At 33.3% G+C, this 23,738-nt stretch overlaps 1 protein-coding gene across 1 annotated transcript; it reads right to left on the reverse strand.

The window, feature by feature from the left end:
• Nucleotides 1-622: 622 nt before the first annotated feature.
• Nucleotides 623-16,578, reverse strand: cxcl12b (chemokine (C-X-C motif) ligand 12b (stromal cell-derived factor 1)). The gene is made up of 4 exons (NM_001320414.1): nucleotides 16,440-16,578; nucleotides 11,447-11,564; nucleotides 7,415-7,498; nucleotides 623-3,138 (listed from the first exon to the last, which is right to left on the reverse strand). Exons 1-4 carry the CDS (start codon nucleotides 16,504-16,506, stop codon nucleotides 3,114-3,116), a joined length of 294 nt encoding a protein of 97 aa, NP_001307343.1. The 5' UTR covers nucleotides 16,507-16,578; the 3' UTR covers nucleotides 623-3,113.
• Nucleotides 16,579-23,738: the final 7,160 nt, after the last annotated feature.

The raw sequence follows: 23,738 nt of genomic DNA on the forward strand, positions 1-23,738 counted from the left end.
TCCCATAATGCATTTCATTGGTGTAAATAAACAGAAAACACCCATGAATCACGTAGTACAGAAACTCAATAGCATTTTGTTTTATCACCGCTCTTCCAGTGAGAGTGGCTGAGCTCAAGCACGTCATATAAGAAGTATCTTGAAGGGGGCGGGGCATGTCAGATACTAGAGGGCTTTTGATTGTTTATGATTTAGTGAGAAACTGAAGGTATGAATAAAACCGTTGATCCATTTAGGCCAGGTTCTGTCCCGGGGGGCTGTTTTCATGCAGATTTTAGCTCCAACTTGCCTTAGCACACCTACACGGATGTGTTTAAAAGCCTAGTAAGAGCTTGGTTAGCTAGCCCAGATGTGTCTGATTGGGGTTGGAACCAAACTTTGCAGGACACTGGCCCTCCAGCACAGAGTTTGGGCATGCACCCCAGATTTAAGCGGTTGTGACAAACTATAGGCTTAACATGTTTATATCAGTTTTATATTTTCTAAATGCAAATTTTGTCTCTGTTTTGGTGCGCACTAGCTTATAGATATCCTAAAAACAAACAATACTATTATCAACATCTAAAACACTTCATGGGACCTTTATAGTGAACAGCAAATGAATAATGGTACAAGTCAGATCTGAGATTAAGTACACAAGAAATCCCTTCATATTGTACTGTTGTGTTTTTATTCATAATGATCAATACAAAATACAAAAATAAATCGTTACATTAAAAAAATCCTTATATTTTTTAAAGTGGCTCAAAAACGTTACAGCAATCGGGCATTTGAGTCAAAACGTCACAAGGTGTGTTAGATAAACGTGTGATGAAACCAAAAACTCACATTCACATCTCTTCATCATGTGGCTAAAAACAAAACACGCTATATACGGAATACATACAGTCATATTAACTTAGTCTACAAAATAGCTTGCGGTTCAGTTTTGGTCCCTGTTCAACCCATTCACTGACAGCCATTTAGTGCTGGAGAATATTTACAAGTTGATCCAAACTGCAGCCAGTATGAGGGCACTCGACAGTGAAGATCAGTATGTAAATGCTGTTCATTAAGGCCTGAGTCATGAAATGTCGCAGACAGAAATTATAAGCTGCCATGGCGTGATTGCATTACAACACCAGGTTATTCACACACACATTGTCTTCTTGAATTTCAGTGTCTGGTGTTTGCTACACACAGGTAGCTGTAAGAAAGTTGAATACAGGAAGCTTTGATTCTGTTTCCAGTGGTAGCGTGCCTTCATTAAAAGTCTCTGTTTCAAAACCTTGCTATCTGCTGCCAATATAGTGCACTACACAACAGACATCACAGTAACTATCATAAAAGTAATTTATTTTAAATGTTATACAAATTTGTCGCCTCACAATTGATTTCAAACAGTTATGTAGTTGATGTAAGCTTCTAGCAATGCATTTTGGCATTGCTTTTTTTTGGCAATTTATTTATATCTCTTCTTTAGATAGGTGACTTTGTAGGTTTTGGAATAGAATTAGCATCAGCATGTATTACCATAGGTCTATACATAATTATAAAGTTAGCATTAGCCTTTCTGGATTGCATAACTTTAGCATGCTGAATCACAAAATTTGCATTAGCATTCTGGATTATTAGTATTTGTGGTGAGCCTTTAGACACCCAAAAGCAACAAGAAACAAATATTTTTATTGTTGTTAACATGAATGTAATCTATTTAGAGTTTGAAATTCATTAAACGTCAGCCATCTTGGATCTTTACTCGGGAGTATTACATTCTGCGATTAGTTTATTTGTTAAATATAAGTCATTGCTTTAAAAAGGTTGGTAGGCTTAGCGGTTTGTTTTGATTTTGGAACAGAGTATGATTTAGCATTTCTGGATTACAGAGCTAGCATTGGCATTGTTGATAAAATGTTAGCATGTTGAACCAAAGAAGTAACGTTAGCTTGCTGGATCACAGATATAATATTAGCATTAACGAACGACAGAATAAGTGTTAGCATTGTTTGACCAGAGAGCTAGCGTTAGCATTCTGGATAATAAGTAAGTATGGTGAGCTTTTAGACACTCAACCCTGCTGAAAAATCCAGCTTAAACCAGCTTAGGCTGGTTGGCTGGTTTTAGGTGGTCGACTAGGCTGGTTTTAGAGGGTTTTTGGCCATTTCCAGGCTGGTTTACAGCCATTTCCAGCCTGGTTTTAGCTGGTCATCTTCCAGCCTTGACCAGCCTAGCCAGGCTGGGAGCCCAGCCAAAACCAGCTATGTCCAGCTTAAACCAGACTGGTCAAGCTGGTTTTAGCTGGATTTAGCTGGTCATTTTCCAGCCTGACCAGCTAATCTGAATCTGAATCTGAATGAATCTGAATCTGAATCTAGCATTAGCATTCTGTTTTCAGAGCTTAGGTTACCAATACTGGACCACATAATGAATTTTAGCATTGTTTGCCCAAAGAGCGAATATTGCTGTACAATAAAGCTTATTTTAGCATAATTGGACCACAAAGCAAGCATTAGCATGAGCTAATGTTAACAATGCTTGGCCTCAGAGCTAACATTAGCATTGTTTTATCACAGAACTGGTGTTAGCACTGTTGGTTCACAAAGCTATCACGATCATAGCTGAATCACAGAGCTAGCATAAGCCTGCTGAATCATTCATGTGAGCTTTAAGCACTTATACTTAAGCCTAGAGCAGCAAAACGATGCAAAATTGAGCTTGAACAGGGGCAGTTTTACCTTTCTGCTTACTTTTTTGTTTTCACTTGCAAACGTCCCTTACTAACCACAAACTATCCTATAACTAAACATTCCTCACAGCTAACACACAAATCCACTAACTCTCATTTTTGCTGTCCTTTAACCAAGTAAATATCTTCCTGGCCTTCACATTCAGTCACACAGACTCGTGCGAGGGTAAATATTAGCAGTGCGCAGCGGCGATGAAGGCGTTCGGTGTATCTGTGTGTGTGTGTGTGTGGTGAGCTGATGCTCCAGAGGCAGGTTCAGGTGAAGAAGTGCTGTTTGTGCAAGCAGTCCAGAAAGAGGAAGAGTGGTCAGCGAGTGTGAGACTCCAGGACACGGGACTCTTTGGACTTTAGAGATTCTCCGCTGTCCTCCTCGCACATCCTCGTCTGTTTACTCTGAGCGTTTCTTCTTTATTCTGAAAAAAGAAAAGGAAAATTCAGATCAGAATTTTACGTTATCAGTTACTTTTTTCATGTGTTTTTTAGATCGATAGCATGGTGGTTCAGTGGTTAGCACTGTTGACTCACAGCTAGAAAGTATCTGGTTCGAGTCCCGACTGGGCCAGTTGGCATTTCTGTGTGGAGTTTGCATGTACTCTTTGTGTTGGCATGGGTTTCCCCACAGTCCAAAGATATTTACTATAAGTGAATTGCATTAACAAAATTGGCCATATTGTATGTGTTTATGTGTGTGTGTGTGCGAATGTGAGAGTGTATGGGTGTTTCCCAGTACTGGGTTGTGTAAAACATATGCCAGAATAGTTGGCTGTTCTTTCCACTTTGGCAACCTCTGATAAATGAGAGACTAAGCCGAAGGAAAATAAATGAGTCTTTTTCAGACAATTGCACTGATCTTAAATATATCAGTGCCTTTGTTTTGTCTCAGTAATTACACCAGTAATTATTTTGTCTAAGGTACATTTAAAACATGACTTATTGGCTATATGGCCAAACTATGTGGCCTAATCCTGGTTCAGTCTAAGCTCTGTCTGTGAAAACAGGCTATAAGATTTTTGTGAGTTTTGGAGATGTTACATTATAGACATGACAGTAAATAATTTCTATATAAATAAATATAGAATATAAATAGAACATAAATAAATGTAAATATATATAATAATGTTATAAAAAGATATTATAGTCATTAAGCCATTCTACATTTCTAAATAAATATTCATAAAACACACACACACACACACTTTGTGATAGAACACTGACCTGACATCATAATCAAAGTCATATTTTTATTTGACTGCATGGGGGGATTTTTATTTTATTTACACACACACACACACACACACACACACACACACACACACACACACACACACACACACACACACACACACACACACACACACACTTCTTTGTACTAGTGTTCACATCAAATCAATATGACAATTTACATAATTCTTAATTAACATTTACATATTTTCCATTTAAGCAAAAAACTGTTTATAGAGCAGTAATTAAACTCAAGATTAATTTTGTATTTAATTTAGATATTACTAGACTATTTATGAACTATTTATCAATTTTAACATTTTTATTAAGCTTTTAATTTTATTCATTTTATTTTTGTAATTTTAGAAAAGTAGTAATTTTAGTATTTAAATCAATTGCCCATTAGTTATCAAAGCAGCATTTTTCTTTATTAGTTTTTCATACTTCATTCATACTTATGCAATATTTAACTTTTTATTTTAATTTTATTCATTCATTCATTCATTCATTTTATTTTCGGCTTAGTCCCTTTATTAGGGTTGTCACAGCAATGAACCACCAACTTATCCAGCATATTTTTTACACAGCGGATGTCTTTCCAGCTGCAACCCATCTCTGGGAAACATCCATCCACACTCATACACTATGGACAATTTAGCCTACCCAACTCACCTGAACCGCATGTCTTTGGACTGTGGGGGAAACTGGAACATCTAAAGGAAACCCACACGAATGCAGGGAGCACATGCAAACTCTACACTAAAACACATTACCTGACCCAGCCAAGGCTTAAACCAGCGACCTTCTTGCTGTGTATGTCAGTTGGCATTTCTGTGTGGAGTTTGCATGTTCTCCCTTGTTTGCGTGGGTTTCCTCCAGTTGCTTCGGTTTCCCCCACAAGTCCAAAGACATGTGGTACAGGTGAATTGGGTGACATATATATATATGTTAAACTAAAAATGTAATACTTTATCAGATTTATTTCAGTTAACAAAGTATTAAATAAAAACAGCTTTTCTCTAGACTAATGTATTACAATTAGCACATATGTATTTTTTTCTTTGCATGGTTTAACAGCATCAGTCATTTTGTCTGTATGCCTCAATAGGAGGTCGTAAATAATAGTGACGTAAAACTCTCTGTTCTGCTGTTCCCTCATCATTAATCTACAATTAGTGTAATTAAAGAACAGATGTTAAATGCTAAAGGCTCTGTGGTATAGAGCTTAATCACCTACTTAAATATTTGTGTCAACTTATATAGCTTAAATTACCCAATAACATTCCACATATGCCACTTAAATGTAAGGAAAGAGTCAGACAGCATGCATGTAAACTGGAGGTATGATTTTAATAGTTAAAAAAGAGCTTGAAGGTATTTACATTACTAATGATGCCTGCTCAACTAAAAATAAAAGCGTTGTATGGATTTTGGTTATTAATTTGCATGACAATAGAGACTGTCCACAACTGTGGAATTTGAGTCATATTTACTTTATTAGTCATTTTAAAGTAAGTCAATAAATCTGACTTTTTATTAAACTGACAATTAAACATTTTATTAAAAACATGTAACATTTGGTATTACCTAAATATGTTTTTTAACTTATTTATTTGGAATATTTTAGCATTTTTAAAGTTTTAAAATAACCTTCAGCATATTTTAAAATGTTAAAATAATATAAACACACATGTTGTCAAGACTTTTTGATTATGTTTTGATTATACTCATTTTAATCAATTAGAAACTTTAATTTCAATTAGAAACCTTAATTGAATACATATGTGTATTACTAGAGCTAGATTTAGCATTGCTATTGTTATTGTTGTAAGTCTTTGTGAAAAGCGAATGTTTTGACATTATTGTCTGTATGTGAAACTGTTTGTTGTTGTGAATGTCAATGCGGATGTATTCTTATTAGTTCTGGTCAACGCAAAAAAAAAAAAAAAATCTTTTTAATTGCAATTAATCCACCCTGATCATCATGAAAAAATGTACTGTAAAGAGTGTGAAAAAAACTCTTTTACGTTTTGTGAGTTTAGTGGTTAATTCATACAAATTCATGACTTCAATCGTACGAAAATGTACAACTTTAAAAAGGAGGCGTGGCACCCAACCCCACCCCTAAACCCAACCATCATTGGGAAATGAGCAAAACATACGAAATTGTATGAATGAGATTGCACAAATTCATACGAATTAGCCACTAAATAAAAAAGCTACTAATTTCCAGGAGATAGCATTGGATTAGTTGGATGGTTTTTCAGTGTTTTTTTCTTATGATTTTGCTACCCCTCCTGTGACCTGTAGTTTGTCTGTATGTGTATTCAGAGCCAGTCATCAATTGACTTTTAAAAGAATAATAAAACAATTGTATTTAACATGCGATAAAATAATTTTCTGCGTAAATTATGCTTTTGACTTGCCCAGCTCTAATTCTTATATTTAAACTGATGACAATTGCGTAAAAATAACAAATTGCAAATGGTGTAAATTTCACAATCACAACAATCACAAATCTAAACTCGAGACATTCACTAATTGTCCCAGTTCTGACTTTACACTGTAAAACCCGATAAGTTAAATTAACTTAAACTGTTTGAGGAAACCGGTTGCGGAAAGTCACTTAAGTTTTGAAACAATAGTATTGTATGGTTACGGTTTGAATGTTATTGTAAACTTATATTATTGTGTCACATACACACATATATCATTTGTGTTGATATCATCAGACTTTTAGCGTATTAGTAACAAACATTTTATCCTCACTTATCCAATCACTATTAGTTCAATTAACTTAAAATAATTTCAAACAACTATATAGCTACTCAAATTGGTTGTTAACACAAAAATATAATTACTTCATTCATAACTCATTCAATTAGAGTTAATGAGATACCAAAACTCTTTTTCATTGAGTCAAGGTAACTTTTTTAGTATTATAAATTCAAAAAACTTATTTTATTTAGTGATTTTCTCTTTTTTACAGTGTACTAAAAACATATATAAACATAGACATGCTTTAATAAATGAATTTTGCATTAGTTTGAAATGTAACAAAACATTTTACATATGCATTAGTGGATTTTTAGTGGATGCATTAGTGTTGCATTTTAATCTAAATTACTTGAGATTATGAGAAATATACACTTTCTTACGCTGTAAAAATTGTTGCTGCTTTAATTGTTTTAGTTGAATCAGAAATAAATATTCTAGTCGTCCCAACTTACATCAGTCAAACTGACTAAAAATGTTAAGCTAACAAAATAGAGTTCAAACCTGATTAAATTATTAAAATAAGTTCAATCAACAGAAAATATTTGTTGTCGTGACTTTTTGTTATTATAATTTTTTACAGTGTTTATAATTTTTAAAAATGATTGTCCATCATGAATTAGTTTACGTTTTAAGTATTGTTTTAAGGACTGGTGATTCTCATGAAACCCCGGAATAAAAGTTTCTCCTTACTTGTTAAGGGCATTCTTTAGATACTGCTGAAGCCATTTGGTCTTTGGGTTGATGCAGACCTCTCTGTTGTTCTTCAGCTTGGCACTGGTAATGAGAGAGAGAAAAGAAGGGATTTGTTTCAGACGAAAGCAGAATGGAGGCTGAACCTTCCTCCCTGAGCGCCTCTACAGTGTGTTTTATCAGATCATATCAGCTGGTCGTCATGGACCACATTTCAGTCGCTCTATTCTACTCTGTACCGCCCTCCATCTGATAACAGCACTCAATTAAAGCCCTTTCGTAAGGACAGTGTTGTGCTGTCTGGAGGTTTGCCATTTTCCAGGGTCCGAAAGATTCCTGCTGTATATGTGTATATAGATTGACTAGTGGTACACTGTTAAACTCAAAAAGTTGAGGTAACTCAAACCATTTAAGGAAACCGATTGCAACAAACCATTTAAGTAAAAACTAATCCTAATGAGTACTGTGAACGTAAATGAGTAAACGAAGCAATTTGAGCACAGAAAAACTCAATAAATGAAGAGAACTCAAACCAAGTGAGTTCTGTAAAACCCAATAAGTTAAGGCAACTCAAACCATTTGAGAAAATAAAACGAGTGTAGTTAACTCAAAATTTTTTGAAAGTTAAATCTGCTTATTTGAAAAGAGTTTTGAACTTATTGTTAAAGTTAATGAGTTAATTAAATACCTCATTACTTCAACTTAAGTAAAGTAAGTACACAGAACTCATATAGATTAGTTTTTTTACTCAAATGGTTTGTTGCAATTGGTTTCCTCAAACGTTTTGAGTTGCATTAACTTATTGAGTTTTAAAGTACTCAGTTTGTTTTGAGGTCTCTTCATTTATTGGGTTTTACTGTGCTCAAATTGCTTTATTTATTCATTTGGATTAAGTTCACAGAACTCATTAGGATTAGTTTTTGAACTTTAATGGTTTGTTGCAATTGGTTTTCTTAAATGTTTGAGTTAACTTAACTTTTTGGGTTTTACAGCATACTTAAAGTACATATTTACATGATCATATTCTACATGCTGAATCAATGCTTAAATCCAGGTGCAACCATGATATCTATTATAATCAGCAAGTTAGGAGTGTATTGAGGCAATAGTTAATTTTCATAGTTTGTTAATAGTCAGAATTGTACCCTAAATAAATACCAAAGTTATATTTGCCATGCTTTGCTTTTTCATAGAAATGCTAAAATAGTATTTTACATTTTTGCAATGTGGTAAAAGTTGTATTGGTAGTAATATAAATGGTTACTTAACTCTAATGACTGTGGAATTGTGAAAAGCATACATTAGTGATCATTCAGTGTGAGATGGATCCATTAAATAGGCCTGTTTTCAAGCATTAATTACCATGCTAGTCTCAGAGTAAACAATGCTTGATGTGAGATATTCAGTTTTAAAGACAAAGAGAAAGTCAAGAATCTGAAAGCTCCTCAATCTGAAGTCTTTCGGTTTGATATCTGACCTCCAAATAAGCTTTGTCAAATCCTCTCAAACGCTTCGCTCCGCCACACACAGAGAAAACCACACAAATGACACCCAGACTTCACACCTCGCCGCCAAAAGGCTATGTTTGAGAATTAGCGGCTCACGTTGCCATTCAAATGGCTCTTATTCGTGTTTCTGACACCTCACACATGCATCTCCAAATCAGTCTAGACAAATGGAGCCCGTCAGCTCGGATAAAAGATCGGCTGAACTCCCAAATCTGCAAGTTAATCAACTTCCCCATCAGTAAGCTAACTCTGAGTGTAACACTATCTCTGCTTGCTTTCTGCCGGGATGTTTTCCATCTGTTTGTTTGTTTGTGATTTAGCTTTGAGAGTTAATCTAGCTAGTCTAAACGATCTTTTGCATGAGTCTGTCGGTGGTCTGGGCCCGAGCCAGCAGGTAGTAATTACCTCACAGCTAGCTAATGCTAACAACAAAATGAGTGATGTGCGGGGGAAAAGGCTAGGTGGCTGTCTTTCATCTCGGCCAACCAATCCCAAAGCATTTCTAAACAAGATGTGTGGAAGACGGCAGATTAAAGGTGATTTCCTCCGGCCCCAAAGTTTGTTCCATGAATGACCCTGGGCTACATGCTAACCCCTCTAACCCCTGTAACCTTGATCCGCCTGTAGCGATTTGGCTTTTTGCTGCCCGACGGGGTACAAATGGTCCGGTTTAATACATTCCAGACGGCTGAAGTAATACCAAATGCTGGTAAAAATGAAAACGACAAGGTCGCTCACAACACAGAGCTAATCTTTTTGACCCTCAGAGATTATTGAGTCGTGAAAACCATAATCGATGTCTCATAACTTCTCGTTTGCTCATTTTTGGTGTTTTGCTGTTATTGAAGAATGGCAGAATTCTGCTTTCCCACACTGATTTGACTCATAACAAAAAAATGTGACGTTTAAAAGCTGTTTCTGGAATTTAAAATGTCTTTTATATTATATAACTCATATATATTGCAGTCATACACCTCATTTTCTATTTAATTGTAAGTTTTAAATACTTCATTTTAGTGACATTTTATGCTCTATTTTTTAGCTGCACTCACTTGTCGAATGGCCAACATAACCACACTTTCTGATGTGTCAAAAATATTTTCTTAAGATTTATAGACGATTAAGAATAAAAGTTAGCTGTATGTTTTCTCAGTTTAAAAACAATGCAGTAGCGAAAGATGACTTCTCCTACAGGAGCTTGTAAAATGAAAATGTTTGTTAGCATTGGCCAAATTTGATAAGCTGAATTCACACTAAAGCGACAGCCAACAGAGTATTCTGCTTGGTCTTATAAAATAAAGTAAATAAAACAGAAGTATACAGTGCTCAGCATAATTGAGTATACCCCATGAAAATAAATAGGCAATGTATTTTGCTGCATTTAAACAAAATAGATTTATTAAACAGATATGTTTATCAAAATAATATTTTATTCACCAAACATATTTAGAAATTGAAAAATAATACAATTAAATTCAAGCTACATTTTTTGCTTCTCTTGATTTTTCTTCTTTTTAAAATTTATATTTAATATTTTTATATACCATATAAATTTGGGTGTACTAGTTTTTGCATCGTTATCGCAAGTTGGTTCATTAGATAAGCTCCAGATTTGGCTTCAGTACTGATTAATCTAATGTGAATTCAGAAATATAATATTGTTTAGCTTCCTATTAAGATTATGAATTTAAAAGAGAGATTTGTGAGGGTATACTTATATATGCTGAGCACTGTATGTCTTTAAAATAATCTATGAAATCTATGAATTCTATCTTTGCCTGATAGAATTTGTCTTCTTTCTTTTTTTAGGGAGAATTTATTTTCTCCAGTTCTTAATATTTCATTACATTCCTCGTTAGATGTATGGATGTAGGAGCAGCTTTCTGTTTCCAGTTTAATAATATTAACCTCTGTGCTTGTAGACTGACAAATGGAACAATATTTTGTTCGGTACTGTTTTTAGCTTTCTCAAAATCAGTTATGCATAAACCTTCAATAAGGAGATCTGGATCTATCGGCTTTTGACATATTCTTGAGAATGTTAGAAAAATGTTTTCCCAGTAAGATGATAATTTTGAGCAGCTCCAAAAATGTTAAACTACTTTTGTTTGGAAGAAACTCTTAACAACTCCATCCTTTTTGTGTTTAAATGTTAGTCAATTGATTTTTATATGTCATTATTAGTCCTTGCTTTTCTTATTATTCTTATTCATTTATGCAAATATATCTTAAAACATATTAATCTCTAATTGATACATCCAACATTTCCTTTGTAAAACATACATTTGTAATATAATATAATATAATATAATATAATATAATATAATATAATATAATATAATATAATATAATATAATATAATATAATATAATATATATTTTGTGTTCAACAGAAAAAGAAAGACAGGTTTGGAACAAGAGTAAAGGATGACAGAATTCTCAGTTTTGGTTGAACTATCCCTTTAAAGTGCCCTTTGTCTGGTGTAACCTGATTAAGTGTAGTAAAATGGAGTAAAGTGTCTCACATGACTTGGAAAGGGCAGCTGGGAGTGTGGAGGAACTTGATCTCTCGGATGCTCCGTTGCGGGACGGTGTTGAGGGTGGAGCGACACCAGCACCTCTCCACCAGACTGATGGGCTTTGCTAAAAAACAACACAAACAAACAGACACTTATTAGAAAAACAAATCAAACTCAATACATTCTTAAGTTTAAGACTAAGGAAGCAAGCCCTTAACAGTCACTAAGAACTTTAGTGAAAGTGAAAGTTTTCTTCTGTGATACATTCACCCAAAAATAAAAAAGCTGTCATCATTTACTCTTCCTTCACTTGTTCAAAACCTTTGAGTTTCTGTCCTCTGTTGAACACAAAAGAAGATATTTTAAAGAATGCTGGTTGCTAGGAACCATTGACTATTTATTGTAGGAAAAAAAAATATGTAAGTCAGTGGTTTCCCGCAACCAGCATTCTTCAAAATATCTTCTTTTGTCTTAAACAGGGAAAAGCAACTCATGCAAAATGATGACTGAGATTTTCTTTTTTGGGTGAACTACCCCTTAAACCACACATCAAGAAAACCACATTACAAAAGACTTTGGTTTGTTTCAAATAAATAATAATGTTTTGTTTATGGAAAGCTTAACTTTGAATAAAATATGTAACGTTTCGCAGGATCAAATCATAATACTAGATGATTTCTGAAATATTGTGTGACACTGAATACTAGAGTAACAATGCTGAAAATGCAGCTTTATGATGGTCAATAGGGAATTTGCTGTGTGCCTGGAAGAAATAATACATTCATAAAGGAATAAACATCATCTTCCAGCAATACATGAGCACTGAGGTCATTGCAAAACCAAAAGCCAACATTTCATTTACAGTAACGAACTGAAATACACCACCATGACACATTGAATGATATATTCTTTGGCTGATTTCTAATAAAATAGAAACTTCTAAATATATTCAAATACTAGATAGACATTTTAAATGGATTTTTTTTTTCATAAGAAGCTTCGGTCACACTTTGTTTTGATGGCCCATTTGTTTAATGTAAGTTACATTGCATCTACATGCCAACTAATTCTCATTAGATTATAGGTAGATTGCTAGTTTAGGGTTAGTGTAAGTTGACATGTACTTGTAATTTCTTATAGTCAGTTAAATGTCATGAAGGAGCAGTATCAACAGATATTAAGCAGACAGTCTACTAATACTCAAACGGACCATCAAAATAAAGTGTTATTTTAAAATGTTCACTTTTCCTTTAGAATTTGATCATTTTTGGATGGTACATTTTTTTTTTTCCAAAATATAAATATTGCAAAAAGATGTTTAAATATCATGTAAATTATTTTTGTTGTATTACTATAGAGACAAAAAATCAATTATTTCAGGAAATACAGCATAAAATGAATTAAATATTTCAATATACACACAAATATTAGCTGCTGTTCAAACTACTCATTTAAAATGAGCTGAACGCACATTTCTTGAGATTGTTTTGGACAACTTCATTGTTTTATGTTCAATCCACTTACATTTATAACATCAATTAGGTTAACTTAATCAATTTGTGTTAAGACAACAAGAAGGAATTGTGTGGAACCCAGAAATGTTTACAGTATAAAATAATTAATTCCTTCACTTAAAGAGACAGTTCACCCCAAAATAAAAATAGCTTGTTCATTTACTTACACCTAAGTGATTCTAAACTCTGAGTTTCTTTCTTTTGTTGAACACAAAAGAAAATATTCAGAAGAATGTAGGAAAAAACAGCCATTGACATCCATAGAAAAAAAATACAATGGAAGTCAATGGCTGTTTTTCCACCCAATACTTTTCTGAATATATTGTATTGTGTTCAAAACAGAAGAAAGACATTTATAAAAGTTGATAAACGATGAAGAAATATTCATTTCATTTAATTAATATTATATTTAAAAGTATGCTAATATAACATATTTATTCTTAAACTTTTAAATGGTTTATGGAAATATAAATTTGGTGTATTTAAACAGATTTTTTTTAATGAAATCAAAATGTTTAGATTCTTAACTATAAATTTAAAACTATAGATTTAGTCAAGTCAGTTAAATTCAATATGTAATGCATGGGCAAAATATTTATTAAGTTTACATTAAAAATAACATACACTGTAAAAAAAAACCTGGTTGCCTTAAATTTTTAAGCTGAATCAAATTAACCTAATGAGTCCATTGAACTTATATTATGTTAAACTGACCTAAAGCAGCTTGCGTAACTTAATAAATGAAAAAAATTAGAACAAGATTAACTTAGTTCAATAAGTTACAATGAACTAAAAACATACACTGTGATGACTAATTGATCATATAATGTTTTACAGTGTACATTTATCTACAACTAATGATAATAGTAATACAAAAAATCTACATTTTAGGATAAAACTGTAATAATAAATAATAATCAGTATATAGTTTTAGTCTCTCTCTCTTTATAAATAGCACACATTACATAAATCACATTTTAGACATTTAATTTCCATCCAAAACATTTTATAAATTATCTAAAAGCATGAAATCAACACAAACCTTATCTTTTGCTTTTGCATTTTAACTCAATCATTTAGCAGAAGATAAAGAGCGCGCATTCAGTTTGTGAAAGCGTGTGTAAGTGTTGGATCACCTGCGTCTCTGATCATTAAAAACAGATTAGCCTGCTCTTCTAGCGGCCCTCATTCACTTGTTCAGGGGCCACATTTTTCATAAAGAGCTCTTTTTAAAGGGCCCTCGGCAGGAAATCCAGCAGAAACTCTCAGATTGCTGCATTAAATGAATCGCTCTCTGAATTCCTCCACATCTCCTTGGTTTTCAGTAATGTCAAGCTCTGAACTTTCCATCAATATCTGAAGTCTGTGCGTTCTCTTTTGGGATGATAAACACAGCGGCCCATTAAGCTTTGACTAAACACAGCGCGAGTGAACTTTCTGTTTTAGTGTTCCCTTATTAGACAGTAATTAAAAGAGTTGGCGGATAAAGTAAACAGCTCTGGCTCCCTTTTTTTTTCACAACAAAGCCAAGTTCAGCTGGTTAAACATCTCCGTCATCTGAGTCAGAGATGGTAACATGTAAAGACATGTGCTAAATGTGACCATGCATATGCAAATAAGCTGAAAGGTGATATTGATGGATGTGCTTAATGAGCATTAATAAGATAATGATCATTAGCCGGAAACATCGACTGTTGTTGAGAACTTGTTTAACAGTTTGGCAGTTTAAAAGAAGACAATAACACAGCAAAACAGATTATTGAGTTTCTACTTTAAATTGTCTCATTTAAATAAAAGATTTACAGATTTATTTATTAAATTTACAATCCTTTTTCAAGAGAAAATTGTTCTAGAAATAAATACTACCTAAAAGGGTTGTTTTCAGTGTAGTGGATTTATATTCAGTAATAACATAAGTAGTTTTGCTTAAGTTTGTTGTGTTTGATATATATATATATATATATATATATATATATATATATATATATATATATATATATATATATATATATATATTTATTTTTTAATTATACATAACTACCTTGCTTTATTGAAAATGTTTTTTGTTTCGTCTATGGTTTGTTTGCTTTTAGTTTAGTTTTATTTTTAAGTTATCTGGTTAGTTTAGTTTTTCTTTTAGTTTTATTGTTTATTTTTTTAAGTTGTTTTGAAAAGTATAGTCTGGTCACTTGTTTTATTTTCTTTAGTGTTTGGTAATTTACTTGTTTTATGTGTAAAAATTAATTAATAATTTATGGTGCTTATATTTTAATTCAGTTTTTGTTTTGATTTATTTTATGTATTTTTTAAATGTCTAGTTAGTAAATGTAAAAGTTGTTTAGACTTGTTCATTTTTTAGTGATCTAGTTTTTCTTTTATGGTTTGTTTATTAAAAGTTAAAGTTGTTTAGATTACTTTAGTCTGGTCACTTGTTTTATTTTCTTTAGTGTTTGATAATTTACTTGTTTTATGTGCAATAACTACATATTTAATGGAGTTTATAGTTTAGTTCAGTCTTTGTTTTGATTTTTTTTTTGCTTTATCTTGTTTTGAGGTTATTTTAGTTGTCTAGTTTGTTTAGTTTCCCTTTTAGTTTTTGTTTGTTTATTTTTAATTTGTTGTGATTTTGTCATTTGTTTTGTAAAAGTAAAAGTTGTTTAATTACTTTAGTCTGGTCACTCGTTTTATCTTCTTTAGTGTTTAGTAATTTACTTGTTTTATGTGCAAAAAATACATTTATATTTTATGACATTTATATTTTCATTCAGTCTTTGTTTTTGATGTCTTTTATGTTACTTTTTTGCTTTTTTGTTTAGTTTTTCCTTTTAGTTTTTTGTTTATTTTTTTAATTTGTTAAGATTTCTTATTTGTTTTATTTTGCGCATTTCTTTTTTGTTTAGTGTTTGGTATTTTAGTCATTTACTTGTTTTTTTATGTGGAAAAAATTAATTAATATTTACTGTAATTGAATGATGCGTTTATAGTGAATATATTATTTAGTTTACAATAAATTTGTTTTTCAAAGTAAAGTTTCATTTTAGCAGACATGATGTCTAGAATAATACCAGAATTATTTTTTTTCTTTTTTTTTTCTTTATTTTATTTTAGTTGTTAGTTAGTCAGTTAGTTTAGTAAGTGTTGCTTTTTGTTAGTTTTGTTATCATTTAATTTTTTTAAATGAAATGTAAGAGAGATATTAATTTGGCAAAAAAAATGTATATATATATATATATATATATATATATATATATATATATATATATATATATATATATATATATATATATATATATATATATATATATATAGTAAAAGTTTAAGGTTTTCTTTTCATTTTTAACAAAATCCTTTCACATTCAGTAACCCCAAATCACACACTAATATCCATCAAAAAGTTGCTCTACTAAACAAACATCAACACAGCATCTCAAAAAATGTATCACTTATATTCTCAACCGTTGCAGATGTAATCAAAATTGTCCTACCGTCAGTCTCTGGGCTCCAGAAGGCGAGCATCAGCAGCGCCACCAGCGCTACTACTTTGCTATCCATGCCAAGAGCGAGTGTGTGTGTGTTCTGTTGATCACAGCGAGTGTCCAGAGCTCAGTGTGGCGTCTCAGTTTGTGTGGAGTGTAAAGACTGAGGGCCGGCGGGACAGAAGCAGGAGGAGGAGGAGTGCAGGAGGAGGCGGAGATGCAGATCCCCCTCAAACCTGAAGAAACTCCTCAGAGCGCTCAGGAGGAACTCGCTGTATTTCCTGACTCTCAGTTTATCAGCCACATATCAGATTCTCTTTTGTTATCATTAGTTAATCTAATCTAAAAAATTACTTTTGCAGCTTGTTTAAACTACATATTTAAAATGAGTTGAAACGACACAATTCTTACATTTAATTGGAGACAACATAATTGTTTTGTGTTCAATCTACTTACATTTGTAAAAACTTAATCAATTTGTGCTGGGACAACATGAAGGAATTAAATCAAATCAAATCAGTTACATTAAATACATAGTTTGAACAAGCAGCAAAAGTCATTTTTTGAGTGTAGATACTTTATTGATCCTGAAGAAAACTCAGTTATCCTAGTAATCATAGTAGTAGTTAGCCTTTCATACATAAAATACATAAACACATAGTGACATGAAGACACACACACACACACACACACACACACACACACACACACACACACACACACACACACACACACACACACACACACACACACACACACACACACACACACACACACACACACACACACAGCAAATAGGGAGGGAAAATAAATAAACAAAAAAAATTATAATAATAAGAATACTTCCTAATTGAAGCATCCAAGCTCAGCTATCAAAAAACAAAATTATGTATGATAAAGGAACTCACACTGTTTTTGTATGTGGTCTGTATCTATGTGTGTGTGTGTGTGTGTGTGTGTGTGTGTGTGTGTGTGTGTGTGTGTGTGTGTCTGCTGTTAAACACAAAGATATTTTAAAGAGTTCTGGTACACTGAAAAATTATTCATTGAATTAACAACATTTTTTTGAGATTGCAAACAATTTGTCAAATTTAATTGAGTAATGTTCAACTAAATCTATTTGTTTAAATTCAGCCCATAGAAATTTTGCAAAAAATTACCTTAAAAAAATGTGCCAGAAGCCATGGACTTCCATAGTATAAAAAAATTACATCATTGGGTGCCAACGATAGCATTCTTCAACATATCTTATTTTGTGCTCACCAGAAAAAAAGAACTGATGGTAAAAACCACACAAGGCAGAGTAAACAATGAGTTACATACAATATTTGGTGAACTATCAATTTAAATTGAATGAACTGAATAATGTAGATCAGAAGTTCCCAAAACTTTTCAAACCGAGATCCTTAAATGAACAATGCCAATGACTCACAACTCCCAATATTCTCTGAGGTGGATATAAATATATAAATCTTGCACTCAACAGTGCACACTAACTAGTAGGCTCAATTTTATTCATAGTTTAATTTTGGAAAACTCTGGGACCATCCTCCATGTTCAATTGAGGCCTGTATTTAATTTTAATGTAAGTAAGTGCTGTAAAGGTGTCAGAAAGTTTAACCTGGTGCCATAAAATCAATGTGCTGCATCTGACACTATTGCTGTGTCTTTAATATAATGTAATCCCCCAGGGGTCGCAAAAAAAAAAAAAAAAAAAAACATGAAATGGCAGATGGCTTTTTATTTGCATGTTGTTTTTTTAGTTTATCATTAACGTCTTTCAATGTTACTATTAACTATTTTGTTCTTCAGTAGGTTATAAAAAAATTATGGTCCTTCTAATAGTTTAATAAAATGAATCTGGTTTTTGTAAATCACTAAGCGACTAAGCGACCCCCCCCCACCTCCCTTATTGTTCCACGACCCACTGGGGGTTCCCGACCCCCACTTTGGCAGCCACTAATGTATATCACTATTAGGTGAAAGTTTGACACACTTTTGCTGTATCCTCATTCACTATTACCTACATTAGTCTACTAATATTAGTAGAGGAGACCGTGCTCAGTAATTTAGCGGTACAACATTTACACGATCAATCTTCTCAGTTAGAGTCAGTAATTTCTGCTGCATTTACTCCTATTGAATAAAAAGGGGTATTACAAATTACTCAAAATGTAAATACAAGTTAAAGCAAATCAAGTTTGTAACCATGTGAAATTCTTCAGATAATTTTACAGACATTATAAGTGTAATTACTTGTTTTTGATTGTAGGTTGCTATTTTTTATATGGTATGGGGCAACAGATGAAAATAAGCCCTTGTGAATTACTCTAGCTTATTTACAGTTTTTACCAGCCTGATCTCATGAAAATTTTACATGTCAGTTTAGTGATTAATTTGTACAAATATGAGTTCATTCGTGCGAAAATGTAGGGTTTTAAAAAGAAGGGGTGGCACCCAACCCCACCCCTAAACCTAAACGTCATTGCATGGTGGATAACAAAATTATACTAAATTGTATGAATGAGATCATACAAATTCACACAAATTAGCCACTAATTCACTGTTACGAACTGGTGTTCGATTGTGTTGGTTTTTATGGATAATTAATGAACTTAGACCCTGATAAATAAAATTAATAAATAAAATATATAAAAATCAGGAGTGAAGGGTGTTTTAAATGGACTGCATCTCACTAGTTCAGCGGTCTAGCCTGAAAAATAAGCTTTTAGAGGCATGTAACCAAAGTTGGCTTTGGTAAAGCTACACTAACCATAGTTTAACTATGGTATTAGTAAACTGTAATTAACAGGCCAAAATAAACAAGGTTAACATATGTTTATAAATTTTTTTTTCAATTTTTGAAATGGTTGCCTTGAAGTGAAACGTCTGTTATCATTTACTCATCCTCCACTTGTTCCAAACCTGTTTGAGTTTCTTTCTAAAGTTGAACACAAAGGAAAATATAAAGAAATTTGTCGCGGAAAAAAGAGCATAACATTTTTTTTGTTCCGCTATGAATGTTAGTGGCTACTTTTTGTGTGTTTTGTTACAGTAGTTTACAAATCCCTCAGATGGATTCGATTTTGAGCTTCTTGCTCAGACCCTGAGATAGTTATTTATCACTCAGCCAGCTGTTGATTAGGAATTAAACAAAGAGTTTTGATTTCTGTCACATATGCAAACATTACTAATAAAATAATAGATTATTTCTAAACTTAAACCAATAGGATTTCGGTTTAGATGCCATCTAATCTAACACATTGTGACGTTAAGTGAATTACCAGCATAAACAACACAACACTTTAATTCTTTAACAGATGATGGTTTTTCCACCTGTGTGTTGATATTGTTTGTTATTTGCACTAAACACGTTCTTTCTGATGATCTGCGAGTGTCACAGAGACATAACAGTCTCTCAGCGGCCTCAGAAGTGTATCATTAACACTACACAGCTCTGTTTGACCTGCAGGTAGTTTTGTGTCTCGATAACTATCAACAGCCTCTAAAGTTTACAGCCTGTTTAGGGTTTTTTCTCTCAGCGTGAGGCTCTGAATGAAGCCTGTTAAAAGCGTAACACAGAGTCTGCGTTTGAAAACTACTTCACCAGCCGCTGCTTTATGGAGACACTATAGCAGATTTCAGTCTGTGCTCTTGTTTAGTTTTTTTAAAAGTATTTTTGGGGTTTGTTCAGTCGGACAGGAGTAGTTTATTCATGTGTTTCTATTGATGTGTTAATGGGAATTAATAATGTCACGGATGAGTTACGCATGGTTTCACGATGGAGAAACTGAATGTCAAACTGGCTTGACATGTCTTGACGTGTTTAATGAAATTTAAAATGTTTGGCAGAGTAAATTATTTATAATCAATGTATTTTAATCATTCATTTATTCCTTCGGCTTAGTCCCTTATTTATCTGGGGTCACCACAGTGGAATGAACCGCCAACTATTCCAGCATATTTTTTATGCAGCGGATGCCCTTCCAGCTGTAAACTAGTAGATTTCGAGACGTTTTTCCTGATTCAAACCTAAATGGTTTTCACTGGCGTCAAGCAGAAGAGGATAATCACTCCATAACATTAGATTGCACAATACAACTTTAAGCTTCTGACCCAAGCTTGTAACACAGAAGAAGAAGACAGAATGTTGACAGGCTTGTTGTTAAAGTTACTGGTGATTCGCATTGATGGTTCAAGCGGCAGTTCCAGCTCTAGCGATAAAGAAATGAAACTTTTTCACCAGTGCAATAAGCAGCTCCACGTTTATATCGCCTCTGGGCATCTTCTTCAATATGCGCTCGCAATGACAGTTTTGCGCTTGAGCGCCTCCAAATGCTGCTTACTGTAACTTTACCAGCTCCGTGCACATGAACAAAAGTGCCAATCTGATTGGTTTTGACTAGCATGAGGTGTTTTACGCCATGACTATTTTACGCCTGACGTTTTGCGTGTTGGTGTGCTCGATCACATTGGCACACTTTATTTAGTCACGAGGTGTTAAACGTCAACGAAAAAAGCAAGCAAATAGCATCCCGGTGTGCACGGGCCTTCACATTGACAAACACTTAGTTCATCCAATTCACCAGTACCTCATGTCTTTCTGTGAGGCGACAGTGCTAACCACTGTGCTACCTTGTCGCTCGTATTTTAATCACTTATAAATATTAATTCTATATAGTATATACTTATATCCCAAATGTTTCGAAGACTGTTCAAATCCTGAGATCCTAAGTAGTGTTTAACAAGTGACACAGACTGTCCTGTGTGTTCATGTAAATGATGTCACACACCTTTGATTTAAAGTTGGTTTTATAGAAAACATTGAAACACCAAAGACGCTTGAATATGTTGTGTGTTTTATGAGCCTGCACAGAGCAGCATTATAACAGAAGACAAATGTATTTTGTCTGAAAATATGATGCTGCTTTTTTCTTTATGTGATTGAGCAGAATATTTAAGCGGTGGACTGTAGCATAATAAAATCTCTGCTGCTTTCGTCTAGTATCACTCTCTTCCGTCATTAGCATTTGTTTTAGTGCTCTCGTTTCACTTTAACAGCTTTCAGCCTTACTCTGCTTCATATTACCATTAGTGTTGAGTACTTTAGCTCATCTATGAACATGATTTTTGCAGGAGTCCTGTGTGGTGTAATGGAGATGTGATTCCATGATTCCACACTGTGCCTTTTTTTGTTGTGAATATATGCCCTCTAATTACACACTGTGCTTCAAATCTAATATCAGATTTTCACATTTAAAATTTAAGTCTACAAACTTTTTCTAGCCGACACTTTTTCTAAGCCGGTGGCTTAGTGGTTAGCACTGTCACCATGAAGGTTGCAGGTTTGAGTCCCGGCTAGGTCAGTTGCCATTTCTGTGTGAATTTTGCTTGTCCTAAACGTGTTCAGGTGGGTTTTCTTTGGGTGCTCCGGTGTTTCTCACAGTCCAAAGACATGCACTATATATAAATTAAATAAACTAAAATGGCTGTAGTGTATGTGTGTGAATGAGTGTTAATGGATATTTTCCAGTACTGGGTTGCAGCTGAAGGGCATCCTCTGTGTAAAACATATGCTGGATAAGTTGGCGGTTCATTACACTGTGGCGACCCCTGGTACATAAGGGACTGAGCCGAAAGAAAATGAATGGATAAACTTTTTACAATCTTTCATATACTGTTACTCAAGCATGCACATTTTAAACGTGAGAAGCTTGTTTTTTTTTTCCATGTCAGTTTTGGTCTTTTTGGCTTCCCATGAAGTTTTTTTTTGTAAGCAAAAGATCCAAAATACACTTTTAATTGTTTCTTTTGTTACACTTTATCAGTTTCTGTCTGTAGGTTTTAGTACACTTTTTAAAGACATACTCTGTGCATAAATCTCCACTTCAGTAGTTTTACACACACCGAACTTTACAGTTTTATTCATATCTTCATTCTGAAAGATTTTACAGCATATAAACAAGATTTTAATCAACCACTTAAATTATGTTGTTTTTTTCTGGAGTGAAGTAGAGATCCCAAATTTGTAAACAACTTATAATACAAACAAAAAAATACATTAAATTAAATAATAAATAAAAAAAAAAAATTTAGAATCGGATTTCTTCCAAAGTTCACATTTTTGAGTAGAATTGTATGCAAATTGGCACATATTTCACAAAATAATGCCTTATTTGCATATTAAAATTTGCAGTACAAAAATGTAAATGTTTTGTCTTTTTTAAATGTCAGCTGGAAAGGAATGCTGGTAGTTTTTTTTAGGCAAATTAGACATTAAAATATCCATCTGTAAACACAATGCAGATATCAATAAATCTGTCATTTCTGTTGTGTGAGAAAGATTTACAGCTCAGTGCAGAAGAAAACTACTATTTTTACAAAACATTTTTAAAAATGTGTATTGAAATCAAAATCTAAAATCAGAAATTGATAAAGTGCGATAAAATAAACACTTAAAACTGTATTGGGAATGTTTTCTTTTGCGTTAGACTGAAGTTTGCAGCAGTCTAAAACTTCTTTGTTGTTTTTGTGTGTTTGCAGCGTTTGTTTGCAAATCCTGCGTTAGTTTTCACCTTGTTGATCTCAACCCTTGGCCTTTCCAAAGTGCAAGTGAGCAGGAGGATGTTGAAAAGATGACCAAACATCTCTGCTGACCTCCGCGACTCTGCGACGTGTATCACTTTAGAGGGCAGAGGGCAAATCTCACATCCTCAGGTTTCAGATTTCAGTAAGGTTTTTTTCTCTTCTGCTTTGTTCTTATAGACAGCTGACGGACTGCTGAAGACCAATGCAGGAATAAATCACTTTCCTGTTTGTTTACTTCTCACCGCATCTGCTGCCGAAGAGATGCACAGGGGAGGGAAACGGGGCTAAGATAGGCCATTTTATACCTGTGCATTATTGGGAATATGGGTAAGTTTAATCAGCCGGAATACTTGCAAATCATTTATTCAGAGGCACAGTGAAGATTTTAGTCATAAAATATTTAGGATTTAAAAAAATAATTCACAGTAACTGAATTTGATTAAATGCAGCAAACGCTATTTCTTAAGATTATTTGTAAAAGTCTTTGTAGCACAACAACTTTTTAGCTATGTTTCTTTGAAAAAAGTCAAATTTTACAAATCAATTTTTCATGTCAGACCCTTTGTTAAAGCAATTATTAAAAGCAAAGCCTCTCATTACAAAATGTGAATAATTTCAATAAATAAAAAAGTAATGAATACACTTTCACTGCTACTTTTTAAATAGAATTATTTAACGGCAGCTAGCTCTCTGCGTCTCTCACATGGTTGCCCACTGAAG

Source organism: Danio rerio, chromosome 22 (genome assembly GCF_049306965.1).
Source record: "Danio rerio strain Tuebingen ecotype United States chromosome 22, GRCz12tu, whole genome shotgun sequence".
Lineage (NCBI taxonomy): Eukaryota > Metazoa > Chordata > Actinopteri > Cypriniformes > Danionidae > Danio > Danio rerio.